This window comes from Emydura macquarii, unplaced genomic scaffold (genome assembly GCF_026122565.2).
Source record: "Emydura macquarii macquarii isolate MOO-44397 ecotype Brisbane River unplaced genomic scaffold, CSIRO-AGI_Emac_v2 contig_1253, whole genome shotgun sequence".
Lineage (NCBI taxonomy): Eukaryota > Metazoa > Chordata > Testudines > Chelidae > Emydura > Emydura macquarii.
This window is the reverse complement of record NW_027131390.1, coordinates 53,987,846-54,012,418: the sequence shown is the minus strand read 5'-3', so window position 1 is coordinate 54,012,418 and position 24,573 is coordinate 53,987,846. Positions and strand designations below refer to the sequence as shown.

The window sequence follows — 24,573 nt, the reverse complement described above, 5'->3', positions numbered from 1 at the left end:
CCATGAAGGAGAAGTATTAACTAACAGTTTTCTTAAGCACTATTGATATTTTGCCTTTCCTTTATATACACAGTACTTATTTACCAACAAGCACTGGTTGTCTGTATATCCTGCTAGGCACAATACTATATTTGATTGTTAACCTCTCTCATATTCTAAACCCAAATTTACCTCTGTGCTAACAGTCCCATTGGGCATCTGAAATGCTTGCTCAATCATGAAACAGAGTTTATGGAAGCTTTTCTGTTATATTATATTGTTGCCTCTTAGTTTTAGGTGCTGCTTTATTCCACATATAAGCCTTGGCAGGCGAGAACCATGTGTTTGTATTGTGAAGTCTTCACACCTGGCATAAAAAATTTAATATATACATCACATGTAGGAATCAGAAAGGTGGTAGAAATGCCCTGGAGCGAACCTATGAAGGATGTTCAGAACTTTCCAGTCAGTACCAACTCCACTTTTTGTCCTAGCATTTTGTGCAATGGTGGAAACTGCAGCATGGATAGCTGCTCCATCACTGCGCTGAAGTGCTGCACTGCCTACTACCACCATTGGTTTTTTGGCTTGGTTAAGGACCTGAGAAGGGAAAAAAAAAAAAAAAAGATTTAATATAAGAATGAATTCCCACTCTAAGACTACGAAATTTAATTTTGGCACAGAACAAGATGTTTTTTCCAATAAATGATTTGTGAATTATGTTAACATAGTAGAATGCAACAAAAAGAAAATTTAAATCCAGTATTTTTAACACTATCTTTCAAACAAGCAGACCTGTAGCTTTGAAATGATCAATCTATTTTATCGCTAGCAAAAAACTAGAGATGTTGCTATAGCAATGACTTGTTATCTTGGCCAAAGCAATGTGTTGGGCCTTGGTAACCAGAATTGTTTAAGTGGAAAGAATAGTGGCTTGAAGGGACAACTCAGCTCACCCAGAAGAGGGCATGTTCCAGAGATTTATTATTATGAACATTTCACAGTGACCCATTAGAAGGAACTTTCAAACCTCAACCTTCCAGTGAGTATATTAAACAATTTATAGAGAATCCCTGCTTGTTAATCATTACCAACTCAGTAAATGTTATGAAACCACCCTCCAAAACAGCTTCTAAACACTGCACACATGAAGAATAAAATTATATTATGATGCACCTAAATAGTTGCATTATTAAGAATCATGTACCTTGATGAATGAGTGTTTTTCTGAAGCAATGTCCTGGAGTAGCTGTGCGGAATCTCCAAGATGATCATAGGTGTAGGTCAGGTCCACTGCACTGCCCACAAGGGCCACCCGCAGATCATTGTGAAGCCAGCTGGAAATATAGCAGGAACAAAATAGAGTATAATTCCTGTTAGCCGAATTCCCTTGATACAAAAATATATCTAAATACACCGTGTCCCCCCTATGTAGCCCTGTTAATCACCCTGCTAATAACTTCATTTAACCTCTGAGTGCTAATCAATGACTTTGTATTTGCCTAGCAGTTTCGAACCACTATCTACAATTACTGAGGTCTGATCTATACTAGGAAGTTATACCAACCTAACTCTGGTGCTCCGAGATGTGAAAATCCACACTCGAGTGACATAATGAAATCAACCTAACCCCCAGTGCAGACAGAGCTAGGTTGACAGAAAATTCTCCTGTCAACCTAGCTACAACCTCTCAGGGAGATGGATTACCCACACTGATGGAAGAACCCTCCTGTTAATGTAGGAAGAGTTGTCACTGAAGTAGGGCTTGTCTACAGCAATCTGGGCTGTAAATCTACCTCACATTAGCCTGCCATGGATTAACTGACCACGTGGACCCTGTTGATGCACATCAACAAATAGTTTAATGCATTTTGATCTCGTCCTCTTTGAAACGGAAGCAGATGAAAGCACATTAAAAAACTGTTAATGCACATCAGCACGGTTCACACGGACTGCTAGTATGCAGAAAGCTAGTGCTGGTTAGTTGACCCCATCTTGCCACAAATTAATTGTTCGCATAAACCAGCCCCAAGACAATCTCGTTTCAGCAGAAACAGCAGCGTGGCAGGACTAAAGTGAAAATGCAATTAAAAACAGCACTTCTGTTTATCCGAATGCCTGATTATTCAAAAGTTTCAAGTGTCCCCAGGCCAATGGGATTGTGCTGTACTGTCAAGCCATAGGAATTATAGTGCTTGTCAGCCAAATCAAGATTATGATTCTAATGACAAAGAATATGATGTAATTCTACAGAAATTATTTTTGAAAAATTCTCACCTTTTTATGTACATGTACAGTTTAGTGCAATTTTGTAATAGCTGTCAAGATTTTTTCTATAATTGTTTCACTTCTGTAAAAAATACATATTCTGGTTTCAACACTGTTACTGCCTTTCATGGAACATATGCACACTAAGGGTATGTCTATACTGACAGCAGCAAAGTCACCACCATCAGATCGATCTTTCTGGATCGACTGAGCGGTCAGTGTAGACCAGCTCAATCGATCAGGAAGTCGACACTGGTAAACCATCCCTTCAAGTGGCATAGCATTGCATCGACTGGAACACAGTTCCCATCGGGCCAGTGCAATGAAGACGCCATGCAGAAACTATTCTGCGTAGCTTGTGTAACTCTCGTCGACTGCCGCCTAATCTCCAAGTAAGTGTAAACCAGGTCATAGACATGCAGCATTAGGCCCTATGATTTTCGTTAGAGCATCTTTGGTACAGTGATATGCTGTAGTCTCAGGAAGCCACTAAATATATTCTTCTGCTTGACCTACAGCTCAGCAGTTAACAGCACAGAGAGGGAAGGTGATTTGCAATTGGAAAGAGTTTCTGGAAAACTAAGTAATCTATACATTTCTGTTAGGCAGCGCTCACCCTCACACTTGCTAAGGATTATCCATTTCATTGGTGGGGTAAGGGGCTCAGACTAGAAAGAGGATAATCATCCAGAGATTTCTTTTGTTTTTTTCAGTCTCTCATTACATGGAATTATAAAAAGGCATAAAAATTCCACCATATGCAATGATAGAGATTTCCCCCTTTTCTATAAAAATTTCATAATCACTGATTTGGGGCCGGGAGGCAGAGGGAACCCAAAAAACCAGTTAAGTACATTGGATCATCCCAAAACAGTGAGGGAGGACATGTTTTGTCATTAACATTATGCCAATCAGGAAACCAGAGTTTGCATAACTTTAATTGTACGTACTGCATACATTTTAAAAAATGGGTATGTTTGCCTCTCTCTAAAGAACTTAAGGTGTTTTTTCTCCCCACCTAGTGAAAGGCTGAAACAGATTTGAAACTGACCTATTAAGAGAGTGGAACCTTTTTTTTTTTTTTAAACATAAAAAAAAGTGAGAGCAAAAGCGAGTGCAACTCAAGATAAAAGAGGTTGCCATTTGTGGCTTACTTTGCCTCAACCACTTGTTGACCACTTATACAAAACTACCAAGGCATATTCTATTAATAACTAATAAAATATAGGATTCATGTTGTGCAATTTTTCTTAAACCCTCTCAAATTCTAGAATTTAATATAGTAAATAGGATAAATTAAACAATTGAGTTACTTTTAAAATCCGAAATATATTTTTCCAAATCAAAATGGATAAAATTCTCAACTTCACTTGATTGAAAAAAATGTTTTATTTCCAAAGACAGGTTAATCACTTATCTTATTCCTATCTTCCAAGTAACGAAGCCAACTACATCACTTTTCACAAATCATCAATTCTGATTTACTACAACAACAATAATTTTGAAATTGCATTCTGTTCAGTGATAGTGCTAAGCAGTGTCCTTCTAGGAATTTGCTTCAATAACTTCATATAAAAATTAAATCTGAGGGTTTTTTGTTAGTTTGTTCTTCTCTTGATGCACATGAACTCCCATTAATGTTAAGAGGCAGTTAATGGCATATAATATACACACTGAAGGGGAAAAGACCCTGTTGTCCACATGTGTAGTACCACCACCCCCATGCAAAAACCTAGATTTTGCACATGGATCTGCCTGGATGAATGCTTGCACTCACACAGAGCCCTACTGAACTGGTGTACATAGCTGGATCTAGCCCCTACTTTGTAAATATGGGACTACCTCATCCATAAAGATACAAACCTCTTTCGAATTTTAGCATTAAACAGAGGTGCCTCAAAGCGTGGATTGGTGCCAACCAGAAGCAGGACATCTGCCTCCTCCACTCCAGCAATCTTGGTATTAAGCAAGTAATTAGAGCGTAGGTCTGTGCTATAACATAAGAACACAAAAGATATTATCTTCATGTCAGAAAAACAGAAGGAGTAGGAGCAAGGAGTTGTAAAGTCAGTAGCAGGGATGACTGTGGAGTGAAGTAAACTTAGACCCCCAAATTATTTTTTCAGACAGGAAGGTTTTAAAAAAGAAGAACACGCTCAATGCCAATGCTACTAAACCAAATCCAAAACAAAAGCCACCCACCTACAGATGGGTAGCAGAACTACCAAAGCTATTAGGTTATTAAAATATAGACATTTTCCTCTGTCTACTGATATAAGCTGCTCTCAGCCTTCATAGACTAGAAACTGCAACTTCATTGCTAGATTTAAGTCGGTAGCAACACAGAGTATTATGGCTGCCCTACAGGTATAGTTCTCACAATAATACACAAAAGTAAAGATGGCTAAAGAAATCTGTTTATAGCAGAGTAATCTAATGGGACAGCAAAAGGCTATTGTACTCTACGATTGAACTGCGATTGCCCCTTATTTATCAAATTTGCTCCTCTATTATTGTAGAAGCTATCCCTCCATTCACTCTTAAGGTGTTGACTCAGAACAGTAATATTCTAGATCTGGTCTAGTATTTTATTTCATGTCTCTCATCTTGCAGATTTCAGAATTTTATCATTAAATGATTCATAGTTTATCATCAATGTGCCATGGGCTACTGAACAATTCATGTGCAAGAGCTCTAAGAATTTATTAATATGCTCTAATTGCAAAACATAATTTTTAAAAAAAGTATAAACTTTGCCTTTGTTATCTCACCCAGCTCCAGCACTAGGGAAGACCTCTTCAGTGCACAGAGTGTCAGAGTTTACTCTATTCAGTAAGTCTTTTAGAGCTACCAGTGCTTCTGCATCCACCAATCCTCCTGCAATTGCAGCCACATCCTTACCTTGGGCACCCTGCAGCTGTACAGAGAGGAACAAGATCTGTATGACATACCTATAAGCAACAAGTAAAAACAAGCTCTTTCGCTCTCTCACCTACACATTCAAATGATAAGCTATGAAGCAGAGAGCATCTGAGAAAGTATAGATAGCATCACTGTTCTCCTGTAAAAATGCTGATGTCATAAATCAGAATTTTGATCTTTTTTTTTTTTTTTAAAAACAAAAAGAACTACAGTTTAGTAGTAGTAGACGATTCCTCTTCCAGCACCATGCAAAGTACGCAAAAATGAGAACAGATTAACAAAAGGTGTCGGAGCAGATACAATCATTAAAGAGCAATAAAGTATTCATGCAGGACTTCATCTGAAGAGTAGAATTAGTGGCACATAGAAAGCTTTAGACCAAACAAACCAGACATACCCAATGTAACCTTTTGGCGAAAGTGGGGTCAGGGTGACAGTGGAGATAGCATAGTTTAATATAATTCCATGAAAAAAAAATCTTCAGATAGTGTACATCTCAGTAAATGCTGGATTTCTATAGGAGTAGTAAAATATCTTATTTAAATTAAAATTGAGTTACCATAATTGGGAGGATAAACATTAGCCTAATGTAATGATTAATTAGTACCTTCCTAATAAACATAATTCAAAAGATTTTAGATAGTATCTAATGAAGAAAATTTTTATAAAGTTACTCCAGAACACAGGACCAAAAGTTCTCCAAAAATACACATGTACTCAGAGAAGAGTAATTTTCTCTGAATTTCTTCATTACCTATGAATTTTGGTAAGCGGAAAACAAATTGCCTTTTAATCAGGTACAATCCTCCAAAATTATTTTTACAAAACAAAACGTTAACAGTAGATGGTTGTTCTCCAGTCTTCATTATTTGATTTCCTATGCTTCAGATCTACTGGAACAGTAATTTGCCCGGAAGTGTGATAATACCCTAAAGAAGACTTGCAAGTAGTTCTTACCGCTCCAGCAACACAAGTCAGTGCATCTTCCCAGGAGGTGTAAACAAACAGCCCTTCTTCATTTTTGACCATCGGTTCAATAAGTCGCTGGCGTTTCAAACCATCATATGCAAACCTGGAGCAAGAAAGCCAAACCGGTACTATTAAAACCACAAACAGGAAGATGTGCTTTTATAAAAAAGGCAACATCATTAACTGTGATGTGGAGATCTACAAAGAGTGAATATGACCAAAACCACCACAGCCTTTGGTTCAGATATCACAAACAGTTGAAATGAATATTCTATCATGAAGACAGACTAATAAATTACCCAGAAGTTGAAACATTAATTTTATTTCCGTTTAAAAGGTTCAACTCTCCTCCTTCAAACACACACACACACACACACACACACACACACACACACACACAAAAACTGTCCATCAAAAAAAGTTTAAACATTACACTACACTCAAGGGTTAAAAAATATTAAATTCTAGTGCATGGGTTGGTTAATATAGATATATTTACAGCATCATAAAAAGAATTCTCAGTTTGACAACAATGCCTTTAAAATACCAAGTGTAGGACTCAGTGGTCATTGCTATTGTCAATATTTTTGGTACGCTATGAAATTGTCCCTTTAAAACATTACATATATACCAGTACCTTGTTTTGTCAGAGATCCACTCTTCATTGATGTCTTCATGCAATCTTGGCAAAATCCTCATCACTTCTCCAGTCCTTGTGCTCACCACAATGTTACTTCCAACAGCATCAAGAACATCAATGGACTCAGTCTTTCTGTGGGGAGAAAAAGGCACAAAAACCTACAGCTCATGCATTAAGTGATTGTTCAAAAAGCAACAAGTCTTTAGTCAAAGGTTCACAAATGCTGTAAGTTTCCAGCATTACTAGATATATAAACATTAAAGGTTTCCTGTGACATATTGTAAAAATCATACTTTCACCAGTCACTGGGCTGTAGAATTTGATCTTTCATTTAAGCACTGTATATTCAATCGCTGGCACAATTTAGGGAGACCTGGAAACTATTCTGATCCTCCTGCTTCCCAAATTTCTAGGGATATTACCAATATATAGAATAAATGTATACCTCAATTTAACTGACTTGGCATAAGTCAAAGTAACTCAATTACTTAATGAACTCAATCTATGTCAGAGAAACCCACACAACCAAGAAAATTAAGGCTGTTACAACACTTTCAATTTCTCTTACAATAGTATCATATATATTTGTGGTGGGTGACTATTACAGAGCATATGAGAGATAAACAGAAATTAACTTGCATTCAAAGTATCGCTTAAGATGCATACCTTGTCTCCCAGGGTCGGGCAGTAAAGGCATATGGCTTGGAGGTAAGAGCTCCTACTGGGCAAATGTCAATGATATTGCCTGATAACTCAGACATAAACATTTTTTCAACATAAGTGCCAACTTGCATCTCATTTCCTCTGCCTGTTGTTCCCAAGTCATCTACCCCTGCAATCTCACTAGCAAACCTGGTGGATGAAAATAAAGTGTAAAAACCAGAATATACATATTAATATTACATATTTTTAATTCTTAATGTTTTTATTTTTTTGAATCTGTCTCTGGCAGAGAAGACACTAAAATATTAGTTCACATACCTACAGGGAAAAAAAGGATAGGCATCTAAATAGATTAGGAAGTCCCTATGTATTTATTACAATAATTCTATGGTTCTAATTGTTGGAAATAGTAAAAAGCAATTATACTGTCTTTGTATAAACATGAAGAGACATATCCAGCAAAATTTCACATAGGAATAATAACTTGCTGAATTTCATTGGGGTGGGAGAAAAAAGGTTATTCAAGGAACTGACAACTGGGCTTGGAGTTTGAGTATCAGTTGGAATACAGCCCAAGTCAGCAGTAACCAAAAGGTCTCATGAGATAGGGAGAGGAAATTGTGTCTGATCTATACCTGGATAAAGTTCAGGTTCAAACTGAATGATGCTGAAATCTAAAATGCTATCCTCCTGAGATTTTAGCCCCAAACTGCTGTCACCTGGAGTCAAAATCTTGGGAGAATGGCTGTTTATGAGACTACAATCTCATACAAACCAGACCTGAAGAAAAGGCTTCTTCAAATTTTGAAATCTGTTCTGGAATACAAACCATAGGCCTGGCTCTGAAATTAGAGTTAGATTCTATTTTCTTGTTTTGGCCATCACTAGCTGTTACTGACTGACAGCTAATTGGTGGTTTGTGAGAAATCAGTTGTCTGCATCAGAACTAGCACCTCTGGTTACAATCCATCCATCCTAAAGACTGAATGTCATTGGTGTAGCATCTTTCATGATGCATTAACAAAAATCAGTATTTTAAAGATATAGATTCTCTCCATTATATTTGCCACTGGAGAGAATACTTAGCAGAAAGACATTACCTGATACAACGAGTGCACTGTATACACCGAGTCATAATTGTTTTGACTAGTGGGCCAATGTTCTTGTCTTCAACTGCACGTTTTCCCTCTAAAAATCTGCTTCTATCACTGCCAAACATCATTGACTGGTCCTAGAATAGGTAACAGAAAATAGTTGAACCCATGTTACTGAGAAATGTAGTTTCACCTAAGACAATTAAAGAGATACATGTTAGTAAATAAGAAGTATAAAATAATTGAACTGGGCTTTGTACCTGGAGGTCACACTCTCCTCCCTGATCACAGATTGGACAGTCCAATGGGTGGTTTGCCAGCAAGAATTCCATTACACCCTCTCTGTTGGTGTCAGTAGTTATAGAGTTAGTGTCATGGTTACACAATTTTATCCTGCAGTCAAGACTAATAATGGCAGACAAGGCCTTCAGAGCATTAAAACAGACGTTTGTGTCATTATCACCAAAACACCATTTTGTGTTTAAAAAACAACGAATTGAGCTAACTGGATGACTTGGGTAATAATAATGGGAAATGGGCCTTCACCTCCTGGTTACCATTTCCTGTTTACCAGATTGGAGATGATTAAAAATTGTTACAATTGAATGGCTACATAGTAGCCTAGCCACATCACAAGCACTAAGATCATAACTACTACTATTTTTTTTTTAAGCAGTTTCAGTCAAGAGACTGGGAAGAATTGCATGGACATGGATTTATTTTGAAGTTCAGCTACAAGTAAACTCTCTCTACAGACAGCTTTATAGTATATTGCAAATAAAGTTAAGGACAGCACCTTAAGTGCCTTTATTTACAAAAAAGGTCAAAGCTGAATACTGCACATTTGTTAAATTGGGCAATGTAAATATAGACCACACAGCCTTTTTATAATAATAAATAATAAAAAAAGGAGCAACATAAAGTCAGATGTGGATACCTTGCTTTCCTGGACTTCTCCGAATTTGTCAGAATGTTCCAACCCTTCATTACCGGCATGGCACAAGCAGCTACTGGCTGCAATTGTAATAGAAAAATGCATCAAAAGATCTCCTTACAGCAAAGAGCAAATTATTCATAGATGTACTGGTTATTAATCCAACATCTTGTAGCAAATACCAGATACAAACAGATTTGCCACAAAAGACAGAAAACATAACTGACTTTGGTTTTGAAGAGTTTTCTCCCATTATATTTGAGGACCTGTGACTTAAGGGATTAGCTTTTGCTATTATCATCATTAGGAGTTAGGTTAAAATAAAAAAATATGAAATCTATTTTGTTCATTTTAAAAAAAAATTATGCTGTACCAAAAGGAGAGAATGTAACTCTGAAAAAGGTTCTGCTGTCAACACAGGGCACAATCCTGCACCACTGAAGTCAGTGGGAGTTTTGCAACAGACTTTAATGGACACATAATGCAGTAACACAATGGGGCTAGTAAATAACTGCCATTTCAGTCGGGACAAAGTTGTAGGCCCCAATCCTTCAGTTAGATCCATACAAGATGTAGGGCAAGTTCGGGGCCCTAGTTTGTATATCAAATGATAACCTGCAGTTAACAAACTGTGAGGTTTGAAAAATATATCAAAGTATAAACATGCATTTCTGAAAGGATATACAATAAAGCAGTGGTTTTCAACCTGCGGTCTGCAGACTATGTCTAAGGAGTCTGAGAAAGGTGACTAAGAAAATAAAATTTCAAATCCCAGAAAAGGCATTCAGTTTTTCTGATCAATCAAAAGTATGTGAATACCTGCAGGTCAAAACCTAGAAGTGTTGTTACCAAAGAAGCTAACAGTTCAGCACTCTCTCTCATTCTGCATCAACTGCAGGGGCGGCATGGGGGGCTACTTCCGGGGTGCACCCCAAAATTTGCTTTAGCCCCCTGTGGCAGCTGCCACTCAGCTCTGAAGGCAGAGTGGAGAGAGTGGCGGATGCTGGCCTGCCCAGGTGGGAGGCAGGAGTGCCTGAGAGCAGTCCTCAGCCTGTGTCCCTGCCTGCCAGAGCATGCCGCCCGGGTGCAGGTGGAGGGTCCGGAGCTCCACACAGCAGCCTAGACTGATCTGCTCCAGCCCAGGATTCAGGGTCTGACCCCCCATGGTCGCTGCTCCCAAAGGGCTCTGCCAGTCCCAGATATGGATCCCTTTCTGCCCGTGCAGCTCTTACTGCTGGCAGCTGTGAGCACTGCCTGGTTCCAACGTCCAGACTCTGGCAGGGCCATAGAGAGGGGTGGGGCCTTGTAACAAGGGGGAGCTAAGGTCCACCTCACTGCCCCCACCGGGAAGAGGCACCACCCCTGGTCAAATGCTGTGTCGAGCACGTGCTACATTTATCGTTTAATTCTGTTCAGTCAGTTTTCAATCTAAGACTTCTATGGTAGGGGTCCACAAACCAAAGGTTGAATTTCCAAAGGGGTCTGCATCTCAATTTGAAATTTTTTAGGGGTTTTCAAATGAAAAAAAGGTTGAAAATCACACAATAAAACATCACAATTCTTTTGCAAATGGACATAACCTTTTGGGGTGAAGATAAATGCAGAAAAAAATATCTGCTTGCAACACCCACATTATAACTACAGTATATATGCAAATTGTTTCACAATTACTCACTCTCCAAGTTTTCAGTAGAGTCCTGCAAACACTTATAAATAATACAGATTCAGTACAGAAAAGATACATACTTTGGGTGCTTTTTCTATCTCCACAAGGCACATCCTACAGTTTCCAGCAACAGACAACCGATCATGGTAACAAAAGCGAGGTATCTGCATTCCAACCTTTTCGCAGGCCTAGAAAAGGAAGAAAAAGGAAGTTAAATTACAGATTTAGCTCTTATGACCCTGGTTCAACTGAAATGCAACTGAACTGTCAATTCTAAAATTTCTCATCAAAGAATGAAAAATTGTTTTGGTTTCCAGGGGTGTGCTCATTGTATCTCTTCTGTTATTTTTTTGACTTGTGCAGGGTCAGTTTCAGAAGTTTGCTCAAAGTGTCAAGTCAATAATGATAAATAAGGGATCTTATCCAGAAGATGACAGGGGCTGGGGAGGAACAGGAAAAAAACAGATTAAAAAAATTGGACCCAAGGAGGAAGAATTCTCCCCTCTTCATTAGATAGGGTGTTAAGAACTGCAGTAATAAAAAGAATGAATATTTGTTTTTGTTGCTCTGCAATAACAAATTCACAAGGAAGTATGCACTATATCAAGAAAGGTACACAGGGGAGAAGAACTCCAATAAGTCTTGCAGGAAGAAGGAAAGAAAGAGTGAATTTGGAAAGCAGTAGAAGATATGAAGTAAAAAAAGACAAGTGTAACAAAGCCCAAAACAGTACAATGACATGGAAGTCCATTATAAACTCCGAGTGCCCTGAAGATTATAGCAGTTCACCAAAGTGGCAACTCACACATTCACAGTAGAAGCCAAAATCCTGAGAGAATTTAGTAAGGCTTTTGACACAGTTCCACATGACATTCTCATAAAGAAAGTAGGAAAATGTGAATTACATGAAATTACTGTAAGGTGGGCACAACTGTTTGAAAAACTGAATTCAAAGAGTAATTATCAATGGTTCACTGTCAAACTGGGAGGATGTATCTAGTGGAGTCTCACAGGGGCCCGTCCAGTACTTGTCAACATTTGCATTAATGACCTGGATAATGAAGTGGAGAGTATGCTTATAAAACTTGCAGATGACACCAACCTGGAAGGGTTGAAAACACTTAGGAGACAGTATTAGAATTCAAAAGAACTTTGACAAATTGAAGAATTGGTCTGAAATCCACAAGATGAAATCAACAAGATGAAATTAGATAAAGACAAGTGCAAAGTACTACACCTTTTAGGAAGGAAAAAAATCAAATGCACAAATGGCGACTAACTGGCTAGGCAGTAGTACAACACAAAAGGATCTGGGGATTGTGACGTTTTGGGGATCACGCAGACTAGTAAGGGGTTCTGTTGCTGCTTGCCCTATAACCTTGGCATGATGTGTTCTTATTGCTCAGATCCTCAGATCTCACCCTGGCTTTCACCTGTCTACTTACTTCCTGCAGGGTGACATCAACACCCTTCCAGTCCAGAGTCTCCCCAAATCCATCCTCCCCAAGTTCTTAACTATCAGACACTCAGACCGTTCCCCTTTGGTTTGTCACCTTAGAACAAGCACTCCCCAGCGTACCAACTCACTTCAGGATACAAACTCCACACAGTTTGCACCAGAGACATGCTTGGGTTAAAAATAAAATTAATTAATTAAAATAAATAAAAAGTTTATTTAATAGAAAAAGCACATATTCAAAGATGAAATAGTAAAGGAAAGCAAAGTTACACAGAAAAAAAAAAACTCAGGCGTTACACTTCCATATTGTATTAGAAAAGAGATTTTATTTAAGTTACCTATTGCCTTTGAACAGTTCCCCAGCATACCCCCTAGCCCAGTGGTGTGCAAACTTTTCCAGTCACAGCCCCCCTTACCATTAATGGAATCTGTACACACCTTCTCCTCCATTACTGCACAACCAAGGCTTCCTCAGCAGCAGAGCATGGGCTGAAGCTAGGAGGTGGAACTGGGGATGGGGAAAAGCTGGGCCTGGGTGCATAGTGCTCCCTCCACTCCATCCATGGGGATTGGCCTGGGCCTAGAGTCAGAGCAGGAGTGGGGGAAAAGCAAGGCTGGAGGCAGAGCTGGACTGGAGACAGAGTGGGGCTAGAAGTGTGGTGCTCTCTCCTGCCACACACCCTCCCCACAAATGTTCCTCCATGCCCCTCTAGGAGGGCATACAGTTTGGGGGACCACAACCCTAGCCATAGGAGGGAATCAGCATTCACAGACTGCCTGCTTCCTTTATGATTGTCCCTCAGCTTCTGGATTTCTTTCATTTCAAACCCCTTCCATTTTAAAAGGGTTTGCAGGATATTTTTCCCTTCAGTCACTATAGATATTCAAAGTGAAGAAAACCCCAGTTGTCACAATGTCTTTCCATTAACTTTAATGATCCATTGTTGCTTTTTCCTGGGTGATACAATGGTGCATTACTTGAGTTTGGTTTTGTGTAACATTGGGTGGGTGGGTTCTCCCTGCCTGATTGCTCACCATGAGCACAGTACTCTATATACACAAATCCTTACATTCATAACCATAGCGTGTATACATATCATGATGATTATTAAGTTTATAACATCACAACTTTCATAAGAGACCTCACTCAACATATTTTTATAGCAGAACAACACTGTACACAGTATACCTGCTTATTTTTTGGGGTTCAAATCCTCCGTTCTCCCCTTGGGCTTCTGGACCCTGATCATCAGAAGGATTTTAATGGATCCTGTTTTGAAATATGCCAACAACATGATGCAACTGCAAAAAAGGCTAATATTCTGGGGTGTGTTAACAGAAGTGTCATAGGTAAGTACAGGGGGTAACTGTCCCACTCTACTCAGCACTCTTTCTTGAGAAAAGAAGACTGAGGCCTGGTCTACACTAGAGTTTTCTCAGTTAAAGTCAGTTTTTTTGGCAAAACAGTGGTGGTGTACACACTGCGGTAACCCTGCCCGGCCCGTGGCCCCCGGCCAACAAAACTGCCGATTTTTCAACAAAATAAAACCACCATAAGAGCTTTTTACCAGTGGTGTACTGAGAGGGGGCGGGGTGGAGGATGCGGGGCCAGGCCTGCAGAAGGCCGGGGGAGGAGCAGGGCTCAGACACCCTTCAGTGTGCAGGAGGTGGGGCGCACAGGAGGTTCTGAGGGGTGCAGAAACTCCTGCACCCCCCACCCATCGTGAAGGACTGGCCTGGAGTGCACTTACCTGCCGTTCCAGCCCCGCAGCCTGGCGCCGCTCAGATAGAATGGCCTAACCCTCCAGACTGGTCCTTCACACTACACCGGGGGCGGGGGAAGTGCGCAGGGGCAGAAACAGGAGCAGCCGCCCCTCAGCCTCCTGCACCCCCAGCCCATCGTGAAGGGCTGACTTGGCGCCCCTACTGCAGGCTGGTTAGTAACTTAAATAATTCCACAAAAAAAAAAAAAAAAAAAAAAGAGTCCTGTAGCTCCTTAACATATGGCTGCAGTGCCCATTTAAGTCTTTGGCTGACAGATACATTAAGTGCATCTTCTCCAGGAATAAAAGAAAATGTTGTTGAAGCTGCAAAATACTTCCGTAACAACCATTTTGCTACAGCTTCACTGAAGAGAGCAGGAGGATCCAAACATTCTCCCTCAAGATATGCAATGGAATTCTGTGGTTGATTGTTTTGAACAATTAATTAAGAACTAGCCTATTCTCATAAAACTTTGTGAAGAAAACCGTGATAAAATAGATGGAAGTATCTCATCCAAAGTATCTAACATTGGATTAAAGAGGAATGTAGAGGATACGCTCAGTATACTGAAGTCTATATCCATAGCCTTAAACAAAACTTCAGAGAAATTGTTTCTGCATTGCTGATGCTGTCGAAATTTGGAAGGCCCTTCAAGAGACATTGAAGAAAGAAATACCTCACCAGAAAGTTAAACTGCAGGCAATAAAGAAGCAAATGGATCAAGCACTAACTCCACCTCATTTTCTTGTGAACATTCTTGACCCCAGATATAAAGGTAGATGCCTAACTTCTGAAGAAGATGATGCTGTCATGGCATAGCATGATGCTGTCATATATGCCAGTCATAATACATTTAATGGCTGGAGCAGAACCATTTAAACAGTACATTTACTGATGAGGTTTTGAACAAAGTGACTTCCCTGAATTGGTGGAAATCATTATCCAGGCACCTTGAAACTGAGTTCCTGCAGTTGCTAAGCCAACTTTTCACAGCAGTAGCTTCCTATGCAGGCACAGAGAGAATATCTTCATCATTTGGTGTTATCCACTCAAAGCTAAGAAATGGACTGGGACTTGAAAAAGCAGGAAAACTCATATTTCTGTTTCAGTCTATGAATAAAAATGACAGTGGGAAGATGAGAGCTAGCTGTAGAAGTTTTAAGGACAGCATACGTTTAACAGACAAGTCATCACAAGACTGGTTAATAAAATTTGAAAAATAAAAAAATTAAAAAAAATTTAAAAAAAAAGAGTTTAAGGATAGCCGTCAGCCAGCAACTCAGGAGACTGCTGCAATTGCAAATGTGAAACATTTATGTAACATTTAAGATTTAGTTTTATAAAATGTAAGTGCTATTGTGTGTGTGTGATTTAGTTCTTACCATTCCTAATGTACTGCTGCTGCATCTGCAGCTTGACACAGGTAATGAGTATTATGTACCATTTCCTAAATTAATAAAAATCAAGTTATCTAATAAATTACACAAAGCATACCCTCTTAGATGTTGTAAAATGCTGTACTTAATCGTAAATTAACATGTTTTAGTGATCAAATTTGCAACATTGTTTAAGAAATATGTGAAAGAAATATCAGTGGGAAACTTGATTTAAATTAATGATTTTCTCTTGGTGATTTAAATCAATGATTTAAATCTCCTTGATGTAAATTAATCCACCCTGGAAATTATTCACACAGCTAACATGCCAGCTCAGGCAGGCAGGCAGCGCAGGCTGCTGCTGGGAGGGAGGAGGGGGAAAAACTCCTGATGTGCTGTGCAGAGCCAGGAACAAAGGCGGGGGCTGATGTCAGGGTGTCATGTCCCCGCACTCCGCTGCCGGTGTACCAGTCTCCACTAAGCTGGGGTGGGGGAATAGGGGACACCAACTGTCTGTGTATCAGCTTCTGACTCAGGATTTGTGGCTTCCGGCTGCGGCTTAAAGAGACAGTGTATGGAAACACTCCCAGGCCCCGCCCCAACACACGCTGTCTCTGTCTCACTCTCACACAGTCTCCCCACCACAAACACATACACTTCTGTAGGCTTCTTGTGTTTATGTTCAGCAGTATCAGTTTGGCTGACAGGCAGTTGAAAAGCAGCTGTCAAACTAGTAGGATGCCCATGGAACAAAGGCATTCAGAAATCTTCATCACGTGATGCTGTGCCTACCCCATGAGGCATTGCAAGCCCTTCCTAAAGCACCCTGCCTGCAGTTGCACAGAGGGATAGCTACCCAGAGTGCACTGATCTGTGTCAAGGAAAGCTGGTAGTGTGAATGCACTCCACTGACACAAGAAGCACAGCAAGGACATGCAACAGCGGTTTACTTACAGCAGTGGCTGCATAACTTATGTCGATAAACTTCCTAGTGTAGACAAGGCCTAAGGAAGGGGACCTGATAACAGTCTTCAAATGTGCTAAGGGCTGTTAGGTTACATAAACACTTGTTGGGGATGGTCTAAGTTTACTCGGTCCTGCCTCAGCAACAGGTGCTGGACTAGATGACCTCTCAAGGTCCCCTCCAGTTCTACATGCTTAAGATTCTATTCAGCATGGGGAAAGGTAACAAATGTGAAAACAATGAAAGCTGTTGGTTTGTTTGGTCGCTTCTGTTTGACTTGAGGATTTTCTCTTTACCGTACTAACACCGCCACTAGATGCTGCAGAGGAATTCAAAAGGGAGGTAGATGTGGTCACTTAGGAGCTAGTGCAGTAGCGCTGGTAGATGAAGTAATGACTAATATGAACTCTTGATCCACTCAACTTCTTTTAAAAAAAAGGAAGAAAAAAAAAAAGTCTCATGTCAGTAGAGTAGAGAGAGATAAGCTCCACTGCTGCTTAATCAGCTTTAAGAAAAATACTGCATTGGGCTATTAGCTGGGAATTATAAAGCCACAACAATTTTAATGTGACTTGCACCCAAAGATATAATTCTGCCCTCTGAAATGAACCCAGGCTGCATGCTTTATGTTCCATTTCTCGACATCTGGTCCCTTTTAATTACTCCTAAGAGTGAGTTGAGAAATCTGATTGAAAAGCTGGCCCAGTGGCCTAGTTGCAATCCCAAACATAGCCTTGAAAAGCTTGGATTCCATTTTGACTTTAGACATTTTTCCTCAGGCCAACAAGAGTGAAAGTGCTGCAGAGGCCTGCACAAAGTTCTGAGTCATAAGAGCTAGGGCAGAAAGGGAAGCTCTATCTTGCATGACTGAGATACCCTTTAATTAAGTAAATCACAGGAGTAGAGGGCTTTCAAAAGAGGCCTGTTCAATCCACTACCAGTACTGCAGTAGCCACATAAAGCATGGAAAGACAGTGGGTGTGATCCTTATAGTTCTGACAAGACACAAGAAAGTCAACATAAATGCTCTACCTACACCAGCTATAGTTTAGTTAAAGCTTGTCTGAATATATTTACAGCACTGTAGTAGTTATCAGTTTGAATTCCTCCTGTGTGTCCTTCCTTTCAGCTAATCAAGTCAGATATTGCTTTCTCAAATGTAAAGCCTCTACAAGTTATCATCCCATATTAAGTTCTTTGGTGGGCAGCAAAACCACCTACGCACAATTGCCAAGAGACATACAAAGTGTTCAATTATGTGAAGTGTAACAGAATGACAAAATATGTTACAAATGTGGGGGAGGTGGTCAGATGTTGGTTCAGAATTTTTAATACCTGAAGCACCGTGGTTCCTGGTTCTACCAAGATAGGCTTCCCATCAACAAACACCTCTATCAGGTTGCTGGCTGCTGTAGTGGTTGTACGCACTGAAAGATACAAGAAGAAAAACTGAGAATTTAAGTCACTACTAAATGTGACACACAGCTGTCCACACACTGCAGGCTAATTTAATTAATAAGTTGAAACCTAGCTATCCTGGTGATGGGCACCATAAAAATCCAGACAGGTTTACTGCAGACAAATTTATTAGATGATGCTTACTAATGTTTTGCTAGTTGTACCACCTTTCATACCAGCTATATCAAAAATAAATCAAACAAAAAATATAAACCTGATTTCCATTAGCTTGTCTAAAATGCTCATTCTTCATTAAATTTCATCTAGCACATTTGGCATTGCTATGTCTTTAACTATTATGTACTAGGATGTGACCAAAAGCTTCAAAAATATTATTTCTTCCGTTCATGCAGTATACCTATCAAAACTCTAGGAATATGATCATTATGTAAAAATACATATTGCAATAATTAATCTAAGTTGACAATTTCAAGAATACTAAACCACAAAGTGAATATTTTCTAACACTGGTATCACTCATGAAGTTCAGTGAGATGTTATTTCTGACATGAGAGAGGAAAAATACAGAGAATAGCTGATGGCAATTTTTAAAAGCAAATTAATCATAATTCATGTGTTTTCTTCTATGCCATCTTCCACATAAATTGATTGATAAATGCAGATTTAAGGTATAATATAGCTTTATGCCGCATAAAATGGCTTTTTAAATGTATGCCACATAAAATATTGAAGTGTGCTCTCTTTTTGCTTTGACAATTGCAATGTTTTTCATATGGCAATTTATGAGTTTAAAAAAAAAAAAACGATGTCAATGTGGCTAACATAACATATCTGTAAACACTGAGCCATTCAGATTGCTTAAGTGGCTTAACATTTCTACATCTCCTGTGGCACAGAAAAAGACAGTCTCTGGATATGCCGGTGCATTGTTCGTGGTGTAGAGGAATGGGGGAAATTTTAAGGGACATTAGTACCAATTGCAGTGAGGACATTGTTCTTTCACCACGATTGAGAGGAGCTTTAAATAGGAAGGAACTGCAGACAAGCCATTCTCCATGAAGGCCCCTCAGCTGTGGAATTCATTTTCCCTCAGGGCTCTGCCAAAACTAGACTTGTGGTTACCTTCCAGAAGTACCAAAAGCCCATTCTTTTTCCTCCATGCATTTGAAAAGGGTGCAGGTTGAAGGGTAGAAGGATCTTATTGTTATGTTTGTTGGCAAATGTTAATAATAATAAATAGTGTATTATGAGCAGTTTATTACAGGATGTTTCACATTATTTAACTTTGTTAATTTCAGGACACACAAAAGCTTTCATAGCCTGAAATGGGTACTTATAGTTATTTGTAGTTATAAAAACAGCTAATAGCTAGTACAATCCAAACATAACCAGCACAAGAGTGCTATATAAAATCCAGAAAATGGTATGATATATGTTGTATAATAATCCCAATATACAATCTCTTCTTTACATGCATTGTATCACTCTGTATAAGTAGGGAAGGGCTTCTCATGCACTTGTGTATGAAATACAGGCAGACTCACCACATCCTTTGGTGGACTGAGTGATACCAGCTAAGGCTCTGCGGACAGCAGGTAGTCGCAGCATGGTGCTGAAAATTAATACAAGAGAAGTTAATGGGTTAAATTTTAGCAGTTAAGATCTTTCCTGATATTTCTATGAGAGTGGATAAAAATCAATGGTTTTTAATATTTAAATTAAATACAGGTTTATTTTTTAAAAATCAAGAGATTTAAAATTAAATATGGAGTTGACATCTATGTTAAGACCTATGTTAAGACCTCAACTAGGTCAGTTCAATGACTACTGCATTCAAAGTTAAGAAAGCAACTGGGAGTTGAAAAAGCACAGGCAAGCTTGTTTTCCTCTTCCAATCTATAAATAAATACTAAATGTGAAAGAATGAGATCTACTAGTTCTAAAATCCTGAAGGACATGGTGACAAGAAACTAACAGTTCAATTCACTAACTACAGATAATACTTCCTTTATTTAATGAAGTTAGTTTTAAATGCAAAATAATGTTTTGATACACTTTCTCTCTCAAAAAATTTAAATCTGTTTTTGTGCATTGATTTTGAATTTCCATCCAAATAGAGTTTGACACAAACAGCAAGTAAAAAATTAATCAACTAATAAGAAGTTAAGCTATATAACTGCTTAAATAAATGTGTATAGATTTAAAAGCCCCAAATTTAGTGTAAAGTCTGTATTTAGTTGCAAATCAGCATGTTTTAAAATTACCAACCAATAAAAAAAAAAAAAAAAAAAAATCAACCTCTCTTTAGGAAAGTAAAAAATACAAATACAAAACACGATTAAAAATTGATGGATTTAAATCAAGATCTCCTGCTTGCTGATCTAAACCATGATTTTAAAAGGATGATTTAAATTTCTTTAATTTAAATTAATCCACCCTGATTTCTGCAGATCTTAAATTTTTAAATTTGTATGCATGACAGTTCTATATCAATTACCAAAACTTTTGTACCACATGTCCAAAGCAATAAGTAGATGACAGCACCAAGAATTTTTGAGTTCCAATCCTGGCTCTGACAAAGATTACCTCCATAGCCTTGGGAAAAGTCACTCAAGCTCAAATTTTCAGGTGTCCATCAATTCTGACTGCCTAACTCAACACAACCTAAAACTTGGATTTTCAGAGGTGCTGGGCATCCACCATAACTCCAGCTAAAGTTGATAATAGCAAAAAGTGCATTGTTCTTCAGAAAACTGTGCACCCCAAAACTGAGGCACTCAAAATTAATGGACATTTTTGAACATGTGAGCCCAAGAGACTTAATGTAGGTCACACTGTGAATCAATAGCAAGGATGGAAATAGAGCCAATGTCTCCTAATTTCCAGAATTGTACCCCCACCAACTGGTCAATGCTGGCTCCCTATTCCAAACTAACAGGGAGCTACCTAAATAACAGTATTTTCATTAACATGCATATCACTTTACAGAAAAAAAAGAATAACAAATTTTCTTCCATAAAGTGCTCACAATCTAAATTAGACAAACAACAGAGCAGAAATGACAGAAGAACAAGAAAAAAGAAAGGAGGGGGAAAGAAAAGACTACTCTTGGAAGAGCATTATTTGCAATTAATTCATCTTTTTGTTTCTCCTTTGTCTTTGTTTTTAAACTGAACATTTGTTTCTCCTTAGTGTCAGTCTGAACTGGGCTCCCCCAGTTTCCTAAATACATATAAGCATCTCATTGTATCACCTAACTCCAAAATAGTTGGTCTGTAGTTTGAAATGATTCAGTACTCGGATTACAAAGCTAGCCCCCAAAGTCAAAGAATTTGAAAGTTGAATGAGAAAAATGAGAGTTAAGAGAATTAGGGCTTGGCTACATGGCATCGCAGTGTAGCATGCTCTAAATGCCCCAGGTAGACCCTGCTGGTGTGAACCAAAATGTATCTAGAGCACACTGTTGTAGTCCCAAGATACCTTTTAGTTCACACCAGCAGGGTCTACATAAGGTGGTTAGAGCACTTTATAATTCACATCCTTGCAGAGCACACTGTGGTGCCATGTAGACAAGCCCTCAGAAGCTAAGTTATCAGACAAGATTCAAGTGGTTATTTTATAGGAACTTGATAAGAGTGAAGATTATTTCAGAGTTAGAATGTAACCCATTTTATTTCTCCAAGAGGATGAAACACTGTTGCAGTACTTAAATGGACACTGTCCTGATGGCAGGTTCTATATTCAACTTTTTCCACATATTTGCAAGTCCATATTATTCTGTTTTCTTGCCCCACAACAAAATACTTCAACGTTGTTTTCTAAGAGTACTTGCCTCTTATGATGAGCAACCCTACAATTAGGAAGTGTGTGATCTTCAGAATTGTAACAAACAATGAATAGAAAAATGTTAATTAACTATTTATATAGATATATAAAAATAAAAACTGAAGCATACCAATCCTACTCTTAATGAAGTCACAGGGCGTTTTACGATGGGAGGGGATGGGATGCTATGCCTTTATCACCACATACAGTGAGACTACTTCATAACAGTATCACCTGATTACAGGCCAAAAATTAGATGATTTTTTTTCAAAATGATCAAGGAAAGACGACTGTAGGAGGAAGTTTTACATTACAATTTGCTTATTAATCATTAGTGGTGTTTAATTAATATCATCTTTGAAAAATCATCAACTTGATAAGCTTCTGCCTTGTTTACCTATTACTGTTAGAAGTAGCACTTATTACTGCTAAACAATGAAATCAGGAAAAATATTTTCCTTTTTAGCTTGTTTAATTAGTTAATGAGATAGTGTTGGCATGGGGACTCTGACAGGTGTAATATCAAGCAACATTCAACTTTTTTGAAAACTGACTAGATTTCAATATGGTAGATCTTAATGTTCCAAGCTATGCATTTAAAACTTGATAGCTGCATCATTAGCTTATATAACTATTGCAGTTCCTACTATTTCGGAAGGAGATGAGAAGGGAAGAAGCTGGAGAGTACTAATCTATCACTCCCTGAAAGTTACAACAGCAAAGCTACCCTCCCCTTCAGCTGGAGGGCTGAATGCAAATCACTCTGAAGCTAGTCAAACTTTGCTCTACGCATCTGCCTGAGATAACTCAAAACCACAGAGAAAGGCAATCTCCTCCCCACATGGATTTACTGTGCTGCCTCAAAGTTGTCAGCTCTGCTGGCTTGAGGAGCATGGGCAAGAAATTTAGCAATGGACCAGCATCCTGCTGTTCTAGACTAACTGGGCAGGACTCAAATAATTAGTTCTTAGACTGGTCTCTCTAATTCTGTTCTAATACTCTGTATTAGAAACTCAGTATTTCAGAAGTGGCAAGGTTCCTCTTCAGTGTAAATACCTGAGGCAAGTCTGAGACATATTCACTAGCCTATTACAAAGTGAAAGCACAGCACTACAACCTAAAATGTATAGGAAAATGAGGCAAAACTGTGAGAACATGAGAATCTTTCATCCCTAATCCCCATATTCTTGAGCCACAAGGTTAAATGAGCACTAAAATAATCTTAAAATAACATTCTTAATATTTCTCATTGTGCTACTAACCATAACAACCATTAAAGCTTTGTTTAATAAGCAAATTTACTTTCCTCAAGTTATGCTATTTACTTTGTTTTTCACTCAGTTTGATCGAGAACTCTTTCTTATAATTAGATCTATACTTTATAATAAGCTCTCACAAAAAAAGCATCTCTTGATCTTTCACAGTTGTAACCCTGTGCAAAACCTCCCCACCCTCTTCTTTTGTTTGCTGACATCCCTTGCTGAGTTCTATCCAAAACACACCCTGACCCTACAAATGCTTATCCACATAACCTCAACAAGATTATTCAGAGGTGTAAAGTTAAGAACGGGTGTGAATCTTTGATGGATTGCAGGTTTAGACTGTAACTACCCTGTCAGTTATGGGTTTTTAAGAGAGACACACCCCCATGATGTTGTCCAAAACTCCTGTCCACTCATTGCCGCTTTCCAACACTCATGCTCGACTACATACACTGGGGTTGTACTTGTGGTCACAGTACCGCAGTAAGGGCCCAGGGTGGAGAAATAAACACAGCCCCGTAGCAATGACAATGGGCGACCTGGATCACGTCTGCAAAGAGGCACAAAGCTCTGGGGTCTGGCACTGCTCTGCGGAGGAGACCTGAGCTATCCCTGCCGGCCAAAGGCCCCGCTGGTGAGCTTGGCTGCATGTGTCCCCCGAGCACTTCTGCGGCCCAACCTCTGTGATCCCCCCGATTTCAGGGCGCCTCCCCCGGGGATTGGGGGGCCCGCAAGGTCACACAAGCGCTGATCCACAGCCGCCAGCTCCGAGGGGCAGGGTCACACTGGCCCTCCCCCCACGTAGGCGGCGAGGGGGCCGGGGCCGGCTTATTTAAGGTCACGGACCCCCGTGCGGGGTGTAACGGGCCGAATCACCCACCGCGCCCCCAGCCGGCACCGGGGCTGAGGGAGCCGGAGCCCGTCAAGGGCACCCACAGGGGAAGGGTGAACCAACCCCCGAGCAGGGACCTACTAACCTCCCCCCGAGCAGCAGGACCTAGCCCCGGCCCCCCGTTACCTCCTTGTACTGGGGGGAACCAGCAGCTGCAACCACTGCCCTGCTGCGCTGCTGTCAGGCCTTCTTCCACACGAGAATCTAGCACCCTCCGACTTCTCTCACCCAACTAACATGGCGGCCACCTCGGCAATTTCCGTTACACAGGCGGGATCTTCGGCAATTTCCGGCATTAAGACCGGCAGCACCTTCGGCAATTTCCGGCATTAAGCCTGGCGGCACCTTCGGCAATTTCCGATACTAGCGACCTCGTCCGCTTCCGTCACTTCCGGCGGTTGCTCTTTCGAAAACCTCCTTACTGTAGCCGCAGCGGAACTTTCCCGCACACCGTCATATTATTAGCGGGCGCGGCTC

General features: G+C 39.6%; 1 protein-coding gene across 3 annotated transcripts in view; it reads right to left on the bottom strand.

Moving 5' to 3' along the window:
• The window catches only part of NDUFS1 (NADH:ubiquinone oxidoreductase core subunit S1), a 31,803-nt gene extending 7,425 nt beyond the window's left edge, over nt 1–24,378 (bottom strand). Inside the window, exons 1-14 of one of the 3 annotated variants that reach the window (XM_067548825.1) lie at nt 24,223–24,378; nt 19,662–19,729; nt 18,034–18,125; nt 11,216–11,323; nt 9,473–9,549; nt 8,796–8,877; nt 8,542–8,672; nt 7,445–7,630; nt 6,776–6,910; nt 6,127–6,241; nt 5,019–5,164; nt 4,111–4,239; nt 1,187–1,316; nt 419–579 (exon numbers count right to left, since the gene is read on the bottom strand). In XM_067548825.1, the coding sequence (XP_067404926.1) occupies nt 419–579; nt 1,187–1,316; nt 4,111–4,239; nt 5,019–5,164; nt 6,127–6,241; nt 6,776–6,910; nt 7,445–7,630; nt 8,542–8,672; nt 8,796–8,877; nt 9,473–9,549; nt 11,216–11,323; nt 18,034–18,125; nt 19,662–19,725 (1,556 nt within the window). In that variant the 5' untranslated portion in view covers nt 19,726–19,729; nt 24,223–24,378. Of the gene's footprint in view, nt 1–418; nt 580–1,186; nt 1,317–4,110; nt 4,240–5,018; nt 5,165–6,126; nt 6,242–6,775; nt 6,911–7,444; nt 7,631–8,541; nt 8,673–8,795; nt 8,878–9,472; nt 9,550–11,215; nt 11,324–13,783; nt 13,808–18,033; nt 18,126–19,661; nt 19,730–24,222 lie in introns of those variants that run through there. The other 2 variants (XM_067548826.1, XM_067548827.1) reach the window with 2 other exon arrangements.
• Between the last annotated feature and the right edge of the window lie 195 nt (nt 24,379–24,573).